This window comes from Quercus robur, chromosome 11 (assembly GCF_932294415.1).
Source record: "Quercus robur chromosome 11, dhQueRobu3.1, whole genome shotgun sequence".
Lineage (NCBI taxonomy): Eukaryota > Viridiplantae > Streptophyta > Magnoliopsida > Fagales > Fagaceae > Quercus > Quercus robur.
This window is the reverse complement of record NC_065544.1, coordinates 45,642,602-45,658,688: the sequence shown is the minus strand read 5'-3', so window position 1 is coordinate 45,658,688 and position 16,087 is coordinate 45,642,602. Positions and strand designations below refer to the sequence as shown.

Here is a 16,087-nt window from a genome sequence, read left to right as displayed (position 1 = left end):
TAACACACCCTATGATTGAACAATCTTCTTGTTTGGACTTGGGCTTATTTGGGCCCCACAACACCCATTACTTCTTAAAAATAATCTTCCACACGAAAAAAATATTTAAATATAACAAAGCTGAGTGAGCATCCTATGCAGTTCTCTTTAAATTTTTTTGAAGAGTCACCCTATGAATAGTAGTATTTTTGTTGTTTGAGACCCAAAGTATCATGTGCACATTTCAAAGGGTTTAACGCAAAGAAACACTGGATCTAAGTCTTATTATAATTGTGAGTTTTAATTATCTCAACTGATAAAATTTTTTATAGTTCAATAAGAGATCTAGGTTTAAATTCTTACCTATATCAAAAACTTATTAATATCTTAGTCTGATGATAAATTACACAATTATCAGAATCGAACGCTATAGGTTGAAATTTTATAAAATAAATAAATAAAGTCTTATCATAATTTATTTTGAAATATTACCCAAAACTAAAAAGGAGAAGCTGCAACTAACCTATGGATTTGGTGGTTCATTTCAATATCAGGACTTATAAGGATTAGATCCAAATAAATGTGGTTGTTTTGATTAACATAAATTTTATAAAGAATATGGTAGGTTTGTTTGTTGGTTTTTTTTTTTTTTGGGAGAATCATGTAGGAATTAGCTTAATCAAAAAATATGTTACTCTTTCACTTTTCCTTAAATTTTGCTTTATGAAATTGAGGGTTTTTTTAATATGGAGAATTATTTTTTTCCACGTTTATTGGTTCTATAATATATGATATCTTTATGAAAAATGAAATTGGCATTGCTGTAAAGCAATTTCTTTGGAATATACCGAATCTAAGAATATTGTAGAGGTGATTGATTGCAAGTCATGCACTTGATAGCCCCAAAATGATTTTTTCATGTCTCTATCCAAACTCCACACCCAAGAAATGAAATGAGTTGTAAAAGTAAGCAGCCAAAAAACCATTGGTGTCCTTGTGGTATATATATAAAACCACTGTAGAAAATGGAAAGGAATGTCACTTTGGCAAGTCTCACTGAGCCTCAACAATGAGACATGCTATTCTTCTGTCTGCCTATTTTATAGGCTTCCAGTTCAGACAATTATGTTTGAAGTAGAAATTCCCATTTCATTGCTCATGAAAATACACAAATATGGTCTAGGCTCTTTAATTTTGCCTTTCCTTTTCTGCCTTATGAGATCATAGTTGTACTTGTATAGTTTTTTTTTTTTTTTTTTTTTTTTTTTTGAAAAACTTGTATATTTAAATTTGCATGAAAATTTTAACACATTGTAATATGTTCCATATATTTTATGATTTTGTTCAAATATGTCAAGGTTTAATATCCTGCATGTATTACTACCGCATACTTTGATGCGATAGTCACTCTATAAGTATAAATATTTACGGAGTGTGGAGGTAAGAGTCGGGATTCAAGTCTCTAAGAGAAAATTTCACACACATATATACTTAGATTAAATTAAAGTAATATTTATATCTTGTAAAAAAAAAAAAAAATTCATTCCTGTATTTCTAATGGTCTAAACCACAATACCAAATCCTTCCAAAACTCAGATTTGGATATTGCATGGTGTAATTACCACTTGATGTGACATGTAAAAGTTGATAAGTTTTTTTTTTTTTTTTAAATAACATTTTACCTTTTCACAACCTTTTTGACTTTTTTTTTTTTTTTAAACTCACTACTTTTTTTACTTTTAACTAAATTTACTTTTACATCTTTATGGATATTGCATGGTACAATTACCACTTGATGTGACATGTAAAAGTTAATATAATTTAAAAAAAAATTAACATTTTACCTTTTCACTACCTTTTTGACTTTTGGCTTTTAACTAAATTTACTTTTACATCTTACATTCAAGTGATAATTATGTAGTACAATAGCGCTGGATCTACGTAACCAAAACTCTAGTATTAGTTACGAATGCTCAATAAATTAATGAGAATAAATTAAGTTAGGAACTGGCGTAAAAGGTGTGTTTTATTTACACCAACCAATCCTAACCTGCCACATCACCAACTTTTTTTTCTTCAGCAAAACAGATTAAGCCTTAAGCCTTTCTCCCACTCTTTCTCTTCTCTCCTCACCCAATCTCTCCATCTCTGAATTAAACCCACGACCTCCATGGCCAAAGCTTCAAAACTGAACACAAGCCACCAACACCACTACCATGGCTGAAACTCCAAGGTTCAACCAATAGCCACCGCTATGTGTGCTGTATTCATGTGATGATTTTACTCGTGTTCACATTTCACAAGAATTACAAATAACACAGCATGCACACATCTAGCCATAGAAAACCTGAAGCCCTAAAATCCCAACGCAAAAGCATAGCCACACCCAAATCAAAAATCCAACCTTTTGAACACCCAAAACTTGAAACAAAAATCCTTTCTTTCTTACACCCCCAAACCCAAATCAAAATCCCTTCTTTTTCCAAATCATTAAACCTAAAAAAGAAACCAGATCCCTAAACCCATAAACAGTCAGGCAATAAAAAGAGAAACTTTCGGCTATAAATCAAAGAATAACAGCAGAAAAATATAAAGATAAAGAGAAATAGAGATAGAGAGAAGCCGAGGGAAAATGGGGCCACCTCATGGTGACTCACAACGACAGCTATTGGTTGAACCATGGAGTTTTGGCCATGGCAATGGTGTTGGTGGCTTGTGTTGAGATTTGAAGCTCCAGCCATGGAGGTCGTGGGTTTGATTCAAAGATGGAGAGATCAAGTAAGGAGAGAAGAGAAGAGAGACTTAAGGCTTGAATCTTTTTTGTTGGAAAAAAAATATATATATTGGCGACGTGGCAGTTCGGCCATGGCAGTGGTTATTGGTTGAACCATGGAGTTTTGGCCATGGCAGTGGTGTTGGTGTCTCGTGTTCAGTTTTGAAGCCCTGGCCATGAAGGTCATGGGTTTGATTCAAAGATGGCGAGATTGGGTGAGGAGAGAAGAGAAAGAGAAGGAGAAAGGCTTAAGGCTTAAGGCTTAATCGGTTTTGTTGAAGAAAAAAAAGTTAGAGACGTGGCAGGTCAGGATTGGCTGGCATAAAACACACATTTTATGCCAGCTCTTGACCCAATTTATTCTCTAAATTAATTAGGGTGTTCAAACTTGAATCTAAAAAAATTTATTTATGAAAAGTGACCTTGGACGGCTCGACTTACTATATTCCTCTGGTTTTGTCTAGACTTAATTTGGTAATAGAAAAAATGTAACTCTAGTTTTAATTTGAGTAATTTCTTTTTTTCTTTTTTTTTCTTTTTTTTTTTTTTTTGAGAAGCCAGATCAGAGACCTGGGAAACTTTATTCCACAAAATAAAACTAGTGAACATCATGCAAAACTAACGGAGCAATATCAGACGGCAAATCATTTAGCCAAATCTGATCCCCAACGTTTGACTTAGCTTTCTTAGCGAGAGCATCAGCCACTGAATTACAAATGCGACTAACATAAACAAATTCCACAAACTGAAAAACAGAGGAATGTAAACGAATATCATCCAAGATGTTTCCGAAACTGGCTAGTTCACCCGCACCGTGAAGAAGAGCATTGATGATGACTGCTGAATCTCCTTCAATCACAACTCGGTTGAGGCCAATTTCCAATGCAAATTGAACAGCCTTCAAAAATGCTAAGGCTTCTATATCTGCCACAGACTGGGCCATTGGAATGGGCGAGGCCAGGGCACCCACTGCTTCACCAACATGATTACGGGCTATAATCCCAATACCTGCCAAGTTTGATCGATGAAACAAAGCGGCATCGAAATTTACTTTGAAGCACTGAGGGTCCGGAGGTCGCCATTGTTGCATGGGAGGAGGACGGGGCGATTCAGACACAACATTTTGGGCTTGAAGAAATTCCTGCAAATAACTACCTGTAGAACTGCAAATACTAGCCACTGGAAGAGGCGGGTGACCAAACTGGACTGCATTACGCCTATTCCACAGCAACCACACCATGATCACGAAAATCTCTGCTCTAAACTCCTCTTTGTTGCACAGAAAACTAGAAAGTAGTTCAGTGAATGAAGTGGGACGTGGCGGTGCAATTTGATGAAACCAATCCAACGTAGACCAGGCACCTGAAATGGCTTCACAGTACCACACTGCATGAAGAGAGTCTTCAGGAAGAACATTACACAGCGCACAGCTCGCACTAGGAACAATCTGACGCCGATGAAGGTTCACCATTGTTGGCAGAGCATTGTTACAAATTCTCCATACAAAGTGCCTGATTTTGTTTGGGACCCGGAGCTGCCAAATGCCCTTCCAAAACTTTTTCTGGGCTTCAGGATTAGAACCACCTGCACTAGAAGATGCATCACAGGAAACCAAAAGTTTATATGCACTACAAGTAGTGAACATACCAGTCGGTGTGTGCGCCCAAATGATGCGATCAACGGGGCGTCGAGTGCTCAAAGGAATACCCAGAATAATATCAGCTTCATGAGGTAAAAACAGTTGCTGCACAGCCTCTGTTTTCCAAGCATTGGTGTCTTGGTCTATCAATGTACTAACTTTCACATCTGGAACCAGTGAAGGCAGGGGTGAGATGACTGAACAATTTGCACGTCCAGGAAGCCACCTATCCTCCTTAATTCGTACAGCCTCTCCTGTCCCAATGCGCCAAACCATCCCTTGACGTATCACATCTCTTGCCCCAATAATACTCTTCCAAGCATAGGATCCTGACTTAGACTCTTTGGCATCTAATATAGAGCACTCCGGGAAAAATCGAGCCTTGAACACTCGATAACAAAGGGATTCAGGATTATTAATCATTCTCCACACCTGTTTAGCCAATAAAGCATCATTAAATTTTGCAATATCTTTGAACCCCATACCACCCACTTCCTTAGCTTCACATAGTCGCTCCCATTTTACCCAATGAGTTTTCCGATGCTCTCCTCTATAACCCCACCAAAATTTACGAATCATGCCCTCCAGTTCTCTGACTAACCCCTTAGGGAGTTTAAAGCAACTCATGGTATAGGTCGGAATCGCCTGAATTATTGCCTTAATCAGCACTTCCCTACCTGCTTGAGACAGGAGTTTTTCTTTCCACCCTTGAAGCTTTTTCCACACCCTTTCTTTAATGTAGATGAAACTCTGTTTTTTTGCTCTACCCACCAATGCCGGCAAACCCAAATATTTTTCAAAATGTCGAATAGCAGGGACACCCAACATCTGTTGAATCCGGGCCTAAACCTCCTGAGGGGTGTTAGAGCTAAAAAATATATTAGTCTTCTCCCGGTTAATTTTCTGGCCAGAACCCCTCTCATAGATAGCTAGAATATCAAGAATCTTTTGGCACTCTTCTTCTTTAGCACTGCAAAATAGCACACTATCATCTGCAAAAAATAAATGTGAGACTTTTGGTCCATTTCTACATATAGCCACTCCTCTAATTTGCCCCTCCATTTCTGCTTTATTCAGCAAACTTTGTAATCCCATGGCACACATAAGGAAAAGGTAAGGCGACAGAGGATCACCTTGACGAAGACCACGACTAGGTTTGATATTATCAACAGGTTGCCCGTTAAGAAGAACAGAGTAGGAAACTGAAGTAATACAAGACATAATAAGCCTTACCAGTCGTTCTCCAAGCCCAAGATGCTTCATTGCTCGTTCCAAAAACTCCCATTCAACCCTGTCATAGGCTTTACTCATATCAAGCTTCAGTGCCATCTGGCCCACCTTCCCATTGGTTTTCCTTTTAAGGTGATGCAGAGTTTCAAAGGCCACAAGAACATTATCTGAGATAAGCCTCTCATCAGTAATTTCTGATGTGTGGTTTCTTCGGTGAATAAGTCAATAGAAGAAAATTGTAGTATGTCTGAAATTGCCTTTCTTTCTTTTTTTTTTTCTTTTTTTTTTTTAATTTACACCATATTCTAAAACCCAAACAGAGAATTTAAAAATAATATTAAAAAAAAACACACACACACTAATAATTAATATATCATTATCACACAAGATACACGTACAAAAAAGATCAAAATTCCCGTGATGGCAAAGTACAAATTTGGGTCTCAATGATTAAGCAAAATTATAATTACACCTTTGAAAATCAGTCAAGTCATTATTACCATCTAATTAGCAACATGTCAAGTGGTAGCAAATATCTTTTCACTGCTGCAAAATGCATAATGATTGAGGAGGGCATAAGCTAATTTCTTCTTTTTGCTACCAATTCTTACCAATGAATCTCAGCCAGAGAAAAACACTAAGTTATTTTTATTTATTTTTCTTGAGGGACAGATGTTTGGCTCAAAATGGCCTCTCATGTTACAATCAGAGGAGCCTAAATTGGCATAATGGTAAACAATGGACTCACATAGAGCATTGTAGCATGGCCACGTTAATTTATGCCACTTTTTTATAGAGCAATCATATTTGTTCTTCTAAAAGGTTCTGTCTATTTTATATAAAAAAATTTACTTATTTTATTTTATATTATTATTTTTACAAAACGCTCATATTAGTTCATATATTATATACTATATTTTATATAAATAATATTTTTATAAGTTGAAGAGAGAGAAAATGGAAAAGAGAATATGAGGCGAGAGAAAAATATACTAAAATAATATATAAAAAAATTATAATAACTATACATATATAAACAAACGGTTATTTGCAACAATTATATATTTATGCATTAATTTACGCTTACTGAGTGGGTGTCTTTTTAGTCTAAAGGGGTAAAATAAGCTACTTTTTTAATATTTTGCAAAGCTGACGTGACGTGGTTCCTCCTAAATACAGTATAAATACAAAAAATGCTGGATTTCTCGTGAGAGCTCACAAGCCAACAAAGTTGAACCGCCTTCAACACCGTTCACGCATTTCACTCCCTCTCAAACTTGACTTTTACTTCCATTTCCACAACCATATAGTTCACTGATCACTCTGAACTATCACAGTTTTGGTGGTTTAAAACTTCAGGTCACTTTGCTTCTTTGCTTCTCTTTACTGTCATGACTTTTTTTTTGTTTTTTATTGATCACTTCTGGGTACTTGGGATTATAGGAACTTACTTGGTCTGAGTGCTAAGAACTTAGCATTTCTCACGTGCTTCCTAGATTTAGATTTAGCTTTTTGCTTCAGAAACTTCCTTTTGATGTTGCTTGGTTTTAAGGTTTTTTCTTTAGATATATTATTCTTAGTGTAAAACTTTGCATGTCTGACACAACTGTCATATACTATTTTATGTTACCTTTGTGTGATCTATACTTTACTTAGATTTAGAGTTCTACCTCTACTTTGCTTAACCAAAAAAAAAAAGTGTACTTTACTGGGATTTGGGATCAGTTTCAGTATTTTGTGAGAGCATCATTTTTATCTCTGATCCATTACCATCTGGGCTTACTGATTTTCTGGGTTGATCTTAGCAGTGAGGAAACTGTAATGGATTCTTGCTGTTTGAATTTGAAACCCAATTCCCATTTTGCAAAAGCTAAAGGTGGTTTCAGTCATGAAAATAATTGGTTTTGGGGGGACAGAATCAGGGGAAGCCTGAAAAATGATGTTTGGGTTAATCAGTTGGCAAAAAGTCTAAGAGCTGAGAAGAAGGCCAGGAAGTTCAGACCTGGTGTTTCTTTTGCTGTAATTACTTCAAATAATGCCCCAGAGGCTGTGGTAAGTTCATTCCATTCTGTGATCTATTTGAAATCTATGACAGCAATCACTTCATTAAAGTATTAAAATACTGTAGGATCATAGTAATTATGCATGTCAAATTGAAATTGTAAATTTAGTTCCATTGTCTTTGTAATCTTAAGTTCATCTGGCAGTTTTATGAATGCTTTTATTAATGATCTTTGGTTTGATTTCAGACCATACAAGCTCCAATATTTTATAGACATAAAGTGGACCCAAGAAATGTAGCTTCGATCATATTGGGAGGAGGTGCAGGGGCTCAACTCTTTCCTCTTACCAGAAGAACAGCAACACCTGCAGTAAGAAAAAAGATTTACAATTACACATATATTTGGTTAATCTAATAAAAACTAGTTTAGCTGTTATTATTGGAGAAGATTATGTTCTCCCACATTGAATTGTTCAATTTGTGCAGTATTGATATGTAATGAATCTGATAGTCTGGTATGATGTGCAGGTTCCGGTAGGAGGATGCTACCGGCTCATAGACATCCCAATGAGCAACTGCATCAACAGTGGCATAAACAAGATTTGTGTACTGACTCAGTTTAACTCTACTTCTCTCAATCGCCACATTTCACGCACGTATTTTGGAAATGGTATTAACTTTGGGGATGGATTTGTGGAGGTATGGAGACCTAGAGGCAAAATATTGACGTCAATTCCTTTTTGAATTCATTGGTTCTTAAAGTAACATGAAAAGTTTGCCTGTTATACAAGAGATAAACTACTTAGGTCTGATAGATTTCTCTTCTGATAGCTATTTTATTGAGTATTGCAAAATAAAGTCTGCACCATTGGCAGAGTCTGATATAAAAGCCTCGTGATATAATTAATGCCAAATGAAGTATTCAGTTATTAGGAGAGTGATACAGATCACAATTGTCTTATGTTAATATAGGATTGGAAGGAAAAGTGCATCCAATTATGTATATTTAAGTTCTTTTATGATATTGCTGCAAGTTCCTTGAATTTCATGACTCAAAGTAGCTCACTTGGCTAATAGGTTCTGGCAGCCACTCAGACACCTGGGGAAGCAGGAATGAAGTGGTTCCAGGGAACAGCAGATGCAGTGAGGCAATTCTCATGGGTATTTGAGGTGTGTATGGAACTTTGTAATCACTTTAAAATCTTTAAAAAAAATAAAAAATAAACCCAGATAGAAATAGATGGACCTTGTACCTGATTTTTTTTTTTCATTCCTTTCAACTGGAAATGGAGTCTGATATATTGCAATGATTTTTGTAGGAGGCCCAGAATAGGAACATTGAAAATATATTGATATTGTCTGGGGATCATCTATACCGAATGGATTATATGGACTTCGTGCAGGTATACAACTAATTTTGTAATGAAGTGGACTCGGTTGAATTTTTTACACATTTTTAGAAATAATTTGCTTATCTATCTGCAATGAATTGACAGAATCATGTTGATCGAAATGCTGATATTACACTATCATGTGCAGCTGTGGGTAACAGGTCCGTTCAGTTTTCTTTTTGCCTCAGTTATTTCATCCTTCAAAATGTATCTTATTGGTTGATATATTATGATCATAAAACCCAAATCTCTTCTGCTGAGAAAGTAGTAAAAGGAAAATTTTTATTTTTCCTTCTTTTTTTTTCTGAATTTAATTTCCATCTAAAACTAAATGGGTATTTTCCAGCCGTGCATCAGATTATGGATTGGTGAAGATAGATGGCAGAGGCCAAGTTGTCCAGTTTGCTGAGAAGCCGAAGGGAGCTGCTCTGAAAGCAATGGTAACCACTAAGCAGATCTAATGCTTAGAACTGATTGCATTCTCCTATTCTTTTTTTTCCTTTTCCTTTTGCCTGATAAGTTCCTAGGGATAATCACTAGAGTTTATCATATTCACCAGTAAGAAAATATTTAAGCACTACGTTGCTAATTATTTTATCTTAATGAAGCTAGAAAGTTCTTGCATACTCTTATTTTGAACCTTTTGTTAGCTAACTGCAGACATCAGAGCATTCTATCTTGAAAGTTTACCTTCTAATTAATTCTATGCAGCAAGTAGATACAACTCTTCTGGGGTTGTCCCCACAGGACGCTGTAAAATCCCCATATATTGCATCAATGGGAGTCTATGTTTTTAAGACAGAAATTTTACTGAAGCTTTTGAAGTGGAGATATCCTACGGCAAATGACTTTGGATCTGAAATCATTCCAGCATCTGTGAAGGAGCACAATGTCCAAGTAAGGAAATTCTAAAAGCTGAAAAAGATGTCCTCTTATTTTGAAAGTACCTCCATTTTGTTCTTGCTAGATGGTGAGCTTGTTTGTTACTAAGGCTTGACTAACACCCCCCCTTCCACACCCCCCCCCCCCCCCCCCCTTCCTTCTTTCTTTCACCACTTTATGTAAGATCATTTCTGATAGGACAGAACATTATATTACTGAGTGAAGCACCATACGGATCAGCCATTTGTTCATTTATATCTTATCTCTGTACTTTCTACATGCAGTATGCATGCTTACTAATTGAATATGAAGAAAAGGTAATGTTATATGACTGATGTCTTTTCTTTTGTCAGGCATACATATTTAGAGACTACTGGGAGGACATTGGAACAATAAAGTCCTATTATGATGCTAGTTTGGCCCTCACTGAAGAGGTCTGTTTCATTGTTTTTAAAACTGACATCTTTGAATTTCATATTGGTTTAATCCCCATTCATAATTTCATGAAATGCACATTAATAGCACATGACAAAAGGGTCCTTACACCCAAGGACATAATGACTCTAGCTCAAATGGCATTTCCTCTGAGACGGGGGTGGAATTTGGAAAGCTAGGACTTGGATTCAAGACACATTGGGTTCTTGCATAGCTTACAAAGAAAATTAAAAAATCCACATCCTATGCCTTTTTAGTGAAGCACACGGGCAACCTGTAATGCAAATTATAACATGGGAATCTGGATGTCATATGAATCTGTTTATGGCATTGCATTCCAACACATTGAAGGCTTTGGAGTTTCTAGTTTAGGCAACTTGTTCATACCCCATTGCTATTGTTAGTCAGACTTTCATTCCATATACGAAACTTATAAAATCTTCTTATTTCCTTGTAAAGAGATTAACATGTATGGTGACATCTCAATTTTGCAGTTTCCAAAGTTTGAATTTTATGACCCAAAGACACCTTTTTATACATCTCCTCGATTCTTACCACCAACCAAGATTGATAATTGCCGGGTATGCTAACAGACTTAGGCTCTTGTTTCTGGCTTCCTTGAGGTACCTGCCTTTCATGCTTCAATTTGGTTTTGCAGATTGTGGATGCAATAATCTCGCATGGATGTTTCTTGAGAGAATGTAGTGTTGAACGCTCAATAGTTGGTGAACGCTCAAGATTAGATTATGGCGTTGAGCTTAAAGTAAACTATCAAGCCTTTTGAATTTGTATTCTTACAACACAAAGATCCTAATTGACTGGGGCACTTTATTATAGTTTTCTCTGTTGACCAAGTTGAGCGTCCATTTTCCTTTTCAGGATACTGTGATGATGGGTGCAGACCATTATCAAACTGAATCTGAAATTGCATCTCTGGTGGCGGAGGGGAAGATCCCAATTGGGATTGGACGGAATACAAAAATTAGGTGACTGGAATTAAAAATTAAGAATTCTTAAATTTAGATAGAATATTATAAAGTCTAGTTCTGACTATGTTCATTATTTTCTTTGGTAGGAATTGCATAATCGACAAGAATGCAAAGATTGGAAATGATGTGGTCATCATGAACAAAGATGTAAGCATAGCTCCCCATGTTAGCTCATCTTTTTGCCTTTTCAACCAAGTTTTATGAGCATAGACTTTCTTTCAGAGAGTCAGCTTTTGATTGAAGTAAAGTGTGTATTAGCATACCCCATCTTATACATCTATCTGAATAATGTCTTTGTAGGGTGTTCAAGAAGCAGATAGGCCAGAAGATGGATTTTACATTCGGTTAGGAATCACCGTTATCCTGGAGAAGGCAACACTAAAAGATGGCATTGTTATATAAATGGATCTCAAGTACTTACACAGGTTGGTGAGGTGTTGGGAGAGGAATGCTGTAAAGAAAATTGCAACTGCTGCAAGGGAAACTGAGATGAAATCTGCAGCATTTTTCTCGAAGAAAGAAGCAAGCATCGTACTTGCTACCATATGTGTAAACTAGAAGTTCCTTGCATGTAAAAAAAGAGTTGTTTATCCTATAAGAGTTCACAGATGAGAGAAGTACATAAATAAATCAGAGGGCAGGCTGGCTTGTTCCTTTTGATCGAGTTCTCTTCAATGCCGAGACATAGAGACTTTCTGTATCAATAAAGATTGAGAATAATTGTGATGAGATTATGAGACAGACCGGTACTTTTACATTGGCATATGATAACTAAGTGTAAGTTTGGATAGAGCTGAAAAGGCAATTTCAGCTGCGTTCAGTGTTTTTTAGTGGGTCTCGTACACAGTGTACGAGACCCACAAGTACTTTTTTCAGAAAAACAACTTTAAAACTAGGTCTCACGACACTATTTACACATTAAAAATTATTTTGCTACAATATTTTCAATTTTCAACAATAAACGATATCCAAACAGACCCTAAATAGTTATCAGAAAACCCATCATCAATATGTTATCCGAGATTAGAAACATTAATTGGTGATGCAGGCCTTCTTTTTAAGGTGCATTTTTGTTTGCAGATTCTTAGTACACTTGATTTTTATCTTCAACTTTGAAAGTTGAATTTTCTAGGTATATTCAGTGTCTGGTACCCTTTGAATTAGTCTAAAAACTAGCTTTGCTTCTTTTGGTAAGTTGGACTTTTTAACAGCAGAAAATTTGTTAGAATCTTTGGTTCATACCAGCCCAAATGAGTATGCCAACATTAGACCTCACCTAAGAATCATCGATACATGAATCATATGACTCAAATTCACCATCAAGCGATGTTACAGTTACCAACTGATTCAAAGAATCATTGAGAAATGTATCACCAATATCCAATAACAACAGGTTTTCCTGCAAACAATAAAATCTCCTGGCTTTTTTCTACTGGCGTTTTTCTTAGAAACAAACACGTACACGGAATGCTGACACAAAAACACACCTAGTGATTAAAGCAATCATTACTTTTATATCGACCCATTATTAACATCATTTTTAACATACACCAATCACAACAACTCACGTTATTTATTGTAAATATAAAAAAAATAATAATAATAAAAAATAAAAATAAAAAGAGAAATCAAAGATTATCCGAATCAAGTATTTTTTTTATTCCATAACAAGAAATTTTATGAGTTAAATCAGCTTACACCCACTTCTAGATCAAAGCTTTTTTTCATTATTTTTTGTTTGACACAAGATTGAAATTGAGAATCTTCAGGTAACATTGCCACGTGGCTAACAATGTGTCGGCTATAACAACCAACACGTGGAACTATTACAGCTCTGACACCTGTCTAGTGCATGAATCTCGAACTCAAGAGAGTATAAAGGCAAGGTGGAGAATTAGAGCAGAACACACAAGGTTGGACAAGACACTGCAAACACGGATCTGAGGTACATAGAGAATGTAATGAAAGACTCAGAAAGTGGGATGATGGAGAAGAAAGAGACCCTTATTTCCAATAGTAATAAGACTGAGCATGGCAACCAAGATGTTGATTATGGCACTGCTCTCCAACTCTTTCTTGATCACATCCCCATCAGCTCCATTCCTGGCATCAAAAACTCATCTGGTAGGCTATAAAAGCTTTATCTTTTCCAGTTTCATTGTATGAGAATTGAATTCAACCATGTGGTTCATTGGTCAATACAATTGCATGGTTGAATTAGATTGGGAACTTATGGTACAGTACTTAAATATTGCCAACATGTTAATACTTGATGCCACTTTCAATTATTTTTTTTTTTTTTTTTTTTCAATTTTGTTATATGAAGTTTTGGAATTGAGAACTGGGGATAGTGTGAGGGATGCAATACATATGTTGTACGAGAAGGATGTGTTTGGTGCTCCCATTGCTGATGTCTTAGACCTTGATGAGAGCACTAGTGCCACCAGAAGATTTTCGGATAAGTACATTGGTTTCATTGATTTTGCAAGCATGGTTCTCTGGTGTCTTGAGGTGATTTGTTTCTCCACCATCTTGCATTTGCAAACTGCAATGTACTGCGCACACTGGAAGCAAAAACACTTTCTTTATACAATGGTCTTTTGTAGGAATTGGAAATGGAAGAAAGGCATACAAATGGCAATGGAGGTAAAGAGATTAAGAAGAATGGTTTCACCACCATGCTAGAACAAAATCCTGACATTGGCCAAACCAAGGTATTTTATCTTTTCCTTATGTTACTTTCAAATTTATAATCAAATTATCCTTATTTTTTATGGTACAAGTTAGATATATGATGCAGTTCTTTTTTTTATATTCCATAATGATTGAATTTCAGGTCCTACACTAACCAGTAACCACATATTATTAAGGTCTTTGATAAAAAGGATGGCACAATTTTTACACCAGAAATAACTGTTTCTGCACATCTTCTCTCATATGATGGAACCATTAAAAAAATTCTAAAATATTATGGTGGAAATAAAAATTCCCTTTCAATACATGGTTATATGCAGTTTGACATTTTTGGTGTCAAAGATGTGGTTCTCGTCAGTGGTGTTGTTCAATAGTGTAACTTACCCCAAAAAAATTAATTCAATTTCTTATCGTTTGGTTGAACTTTACAAGATGATAGTTTATGCACAGAAGACACTAATCTAGCGTTCTGTTTCATTGAATAATTACGCAATTCCATCTGTGTACAACAGGTCAGCGAGCTAGCCAAATCATTCCTGTGGGATCCATTTTTCCCTGTACAGTTAGATGAAACACTCTTTCATGTCCTGTTGCTTCTTTCAAAACATCGAGTGCAAGTTGTTCCTATTATAGAGCGGTCCAATTCTAATGTCATTGGTTTCATTACACAGGTATGTATATCGGCACAAATTTGTTTTGTGATTGTACTAGAAATTTGAGAAGCCAATGGAGTTTTTGTAGTTGCGGTACAAAATGTGAACCTTCGTGGGCTAGCAAATTGTTAAGCATTATATGATCAAAACATTTATGATATAGCATGATCTTTGGCTTGTTTAGATTGAAGTAAAATTATGAGTAAATTCTTGAAGATATTTTAATGCTTGGATAAATAATTGATTGTTTTGTGGCAGAATGCAGTCATCCAATTGCTTCTTAAATCAAGTGGACTAGAGTGGTTTGATAGCATTGCAGACAAGGCTTTATCAGAGATCAGGTACATAAGCTAATGAGTTTTATCCTTTTTTTTTTTCTTTTTGACAATTTATTTACTCCTTGTGGTTGACCCACTTCACATCTTATCCCATCTTTTGTTTTTTTATTCAGATTTGAGAATGAAGAGCATGTTGTTTATGTATATGGGGACCAAAGTATAGCAGAAGCCCTTCACGCTCTGCGGGAAAGCCAAATTGGTGCCATTGCTGTAATAAATCGAGGAAGTAAGAAGCTCATTGGTAGCATAAGGAGAAGTGACATTCATCTTATTATACAGAATGACAATCTTCTTCATAATAGAAAGTAGGTCTTCACTTCCATCTCTTTTATGTTCCAGCCTAAAGTTCTCACTAACAGTGTTTGATTGAAGGCTACTACCTTATCAGCTATTGTAGATAGTTAATAAACTATTTACATGACTATGAGTACTGGACCATTATAAGGCCAGCTTTGTTGCCAATTAGAGCTAATGTCACTTTTTGACATAACCATAGGAACCTAACTGCAGAGGAGTTCGTTCACATGGAGACCAATAGTGAAGACTTTGATCCATCGATTGAACAAGACCTTGGGGCTCTTTTATCATCAGGAACACTCTGTCTAAGAAACCGTTTTCTGCCAAGAATGGACTCACCAGTTACCAACAAGAAAACTGACACTCTCAAGCAAGTGATGAAAAACATTGCAGAGACAAAAAGTAGTTTCAGTTTTCTAATTGACGATATGCAGCAAGCAACGGGTGTGCTGACATTGAGGGACATAATCATTCAGTTTGCTCCACCATGTATAGATTCGAGCATACATGGAGGTGGATTTTTTGAATCTGCTCTACAACAAACTGGGTGTCATGTTGAAAATGGAACTTTAGCTTGTAATCATTGATCTTTTGTATTCATTGTTTAAGTAAAAAACAATTGAATTTTTAGTCTTGGTTTAACTTTCTTGCAAAGCTAGATGTACAAGTTCTACGCCTTCTTTTTTTTCCCAGTCAGATTCAAGTTCTGATAATAATACACTGAAGAGACAAGTTTGTATGGAAGTACTGGTACCAATTCGTGTTCAATAGAGGAAGCCCCTTGT

At 35.9% G+C, this 16,087-nt stretch overlaps 2 protein-coding genes across 2 annotated transcripts; both read left to right on the top strand.

Annotated features, from left to right (window-relative positions):
* Positions 1 to 6,820: 6,820 nt before the first annotated feature.
* Positions 6,821 to 12,061, top strand: LOC126706019 (glucose-1-phosphate adenylyltransferase large subunit 1). The gene is made up of 15 exons (XM_050405279.1): positions 6,821 to 6,980; positions 7,430 to 7,673; positions 7,871 to 7,993; positions 8,152 to 8,322; positions 8,701 to 8,793; positions 8,943 to 9,026; positions 9,120 to 9,175; positions 9,361 to 9,454; positions 9,726 to 9,911; positions 10,250 to 10,330; positions 10,826 to 10,912; positions 10,990 to 11,094; positions 11,211 to 11,317; positions 11,407 to 11,467; positions 11,621 to 12,061. The coding sequence occupies exons 2-15, from the start codon at positions 7,443 to 7,445 to the stop codon at positions 11,720 to 11,722; spliced, it is 1,581 nt and encodes a 526-aa protein (XP_050261236.1). The 5' UTR covers positions 6,821 to 6,980; positions 7,430 to 7,442; the 3' UTR covers positions 11,723 to 12,061.
* Positions 12,062 to 13,178: 1,117 nt separating this feature from the next.
* Positions 13,179 to 16,046, top strand: LOC126706020 (SNF1-related protein kinase regulatory subunit gamma-1-like). Its single transcript, XM_050405280.1, has 7 exons — positions 13,179 to 13,444; positions 13,647 to 13,831; positions 13,927 to 14,034; positions 14,527 to 14,685; positions 14,926 to 15,008; positions 15,119 to 15,310; positions 15,502 to 16,046. Exons 1-7 carry the CDS (start codon positions 13,282 to 13,284, stop codon positions 15,887 to 15,889), a joined length of 1,278 nt encoding a protein of 425 aa, XP_050261237.1. The 5' UTR covers positions 13,179 to 13,281; the 3' UTR covers positions 15,890 to 16,046.
* Positions 16,047 to 16,087: the final 41 nt, after the last annotated feature.

Coding starts and splice junctions, on each gene's coding strand:
- LOC126706019 (XM_050405279.1), top strand. CDS start 7,443: ATGGATTCTTGCTGTTTGAATTTGAAACCCAATTCCCATTTTGCAAAA. Junction 9,455..9,725: donor GAGCTGCTCTGAAAGCAATG/GTAACCACTAAG, acceptor AATTCTATGCAG/CAAGTAGATACAACTCTTCT. Junction 9,912..10,249: donor TGAAGGAGCACAATGTCCAA/GTAAGGAAATTC, acceptor TTCTTTTGTCAG/GCATACATATTTAGAGACTA.
- LOC126706020 (XM_050405280.1), top strand. CDS start 13,282: ATGAAAGACTCAGAAAGTGGGATGATGGAGAAGAAAGAGACCCTTATT. Junction 13,445..13,646: donor TGGCATCAAAAACTCATCTG/GTAGGCTATAAA, acceptor TGTTATATGAAG/TTTTGGAATTGAGAACTGGG. Junction 15,009..15,118: donor AAGGCTTTATCAGAGATCAG/GTACATAAGCTA, acceptor TTTTTTATTCAG/ATTTGAGAATGAAGAGCATG.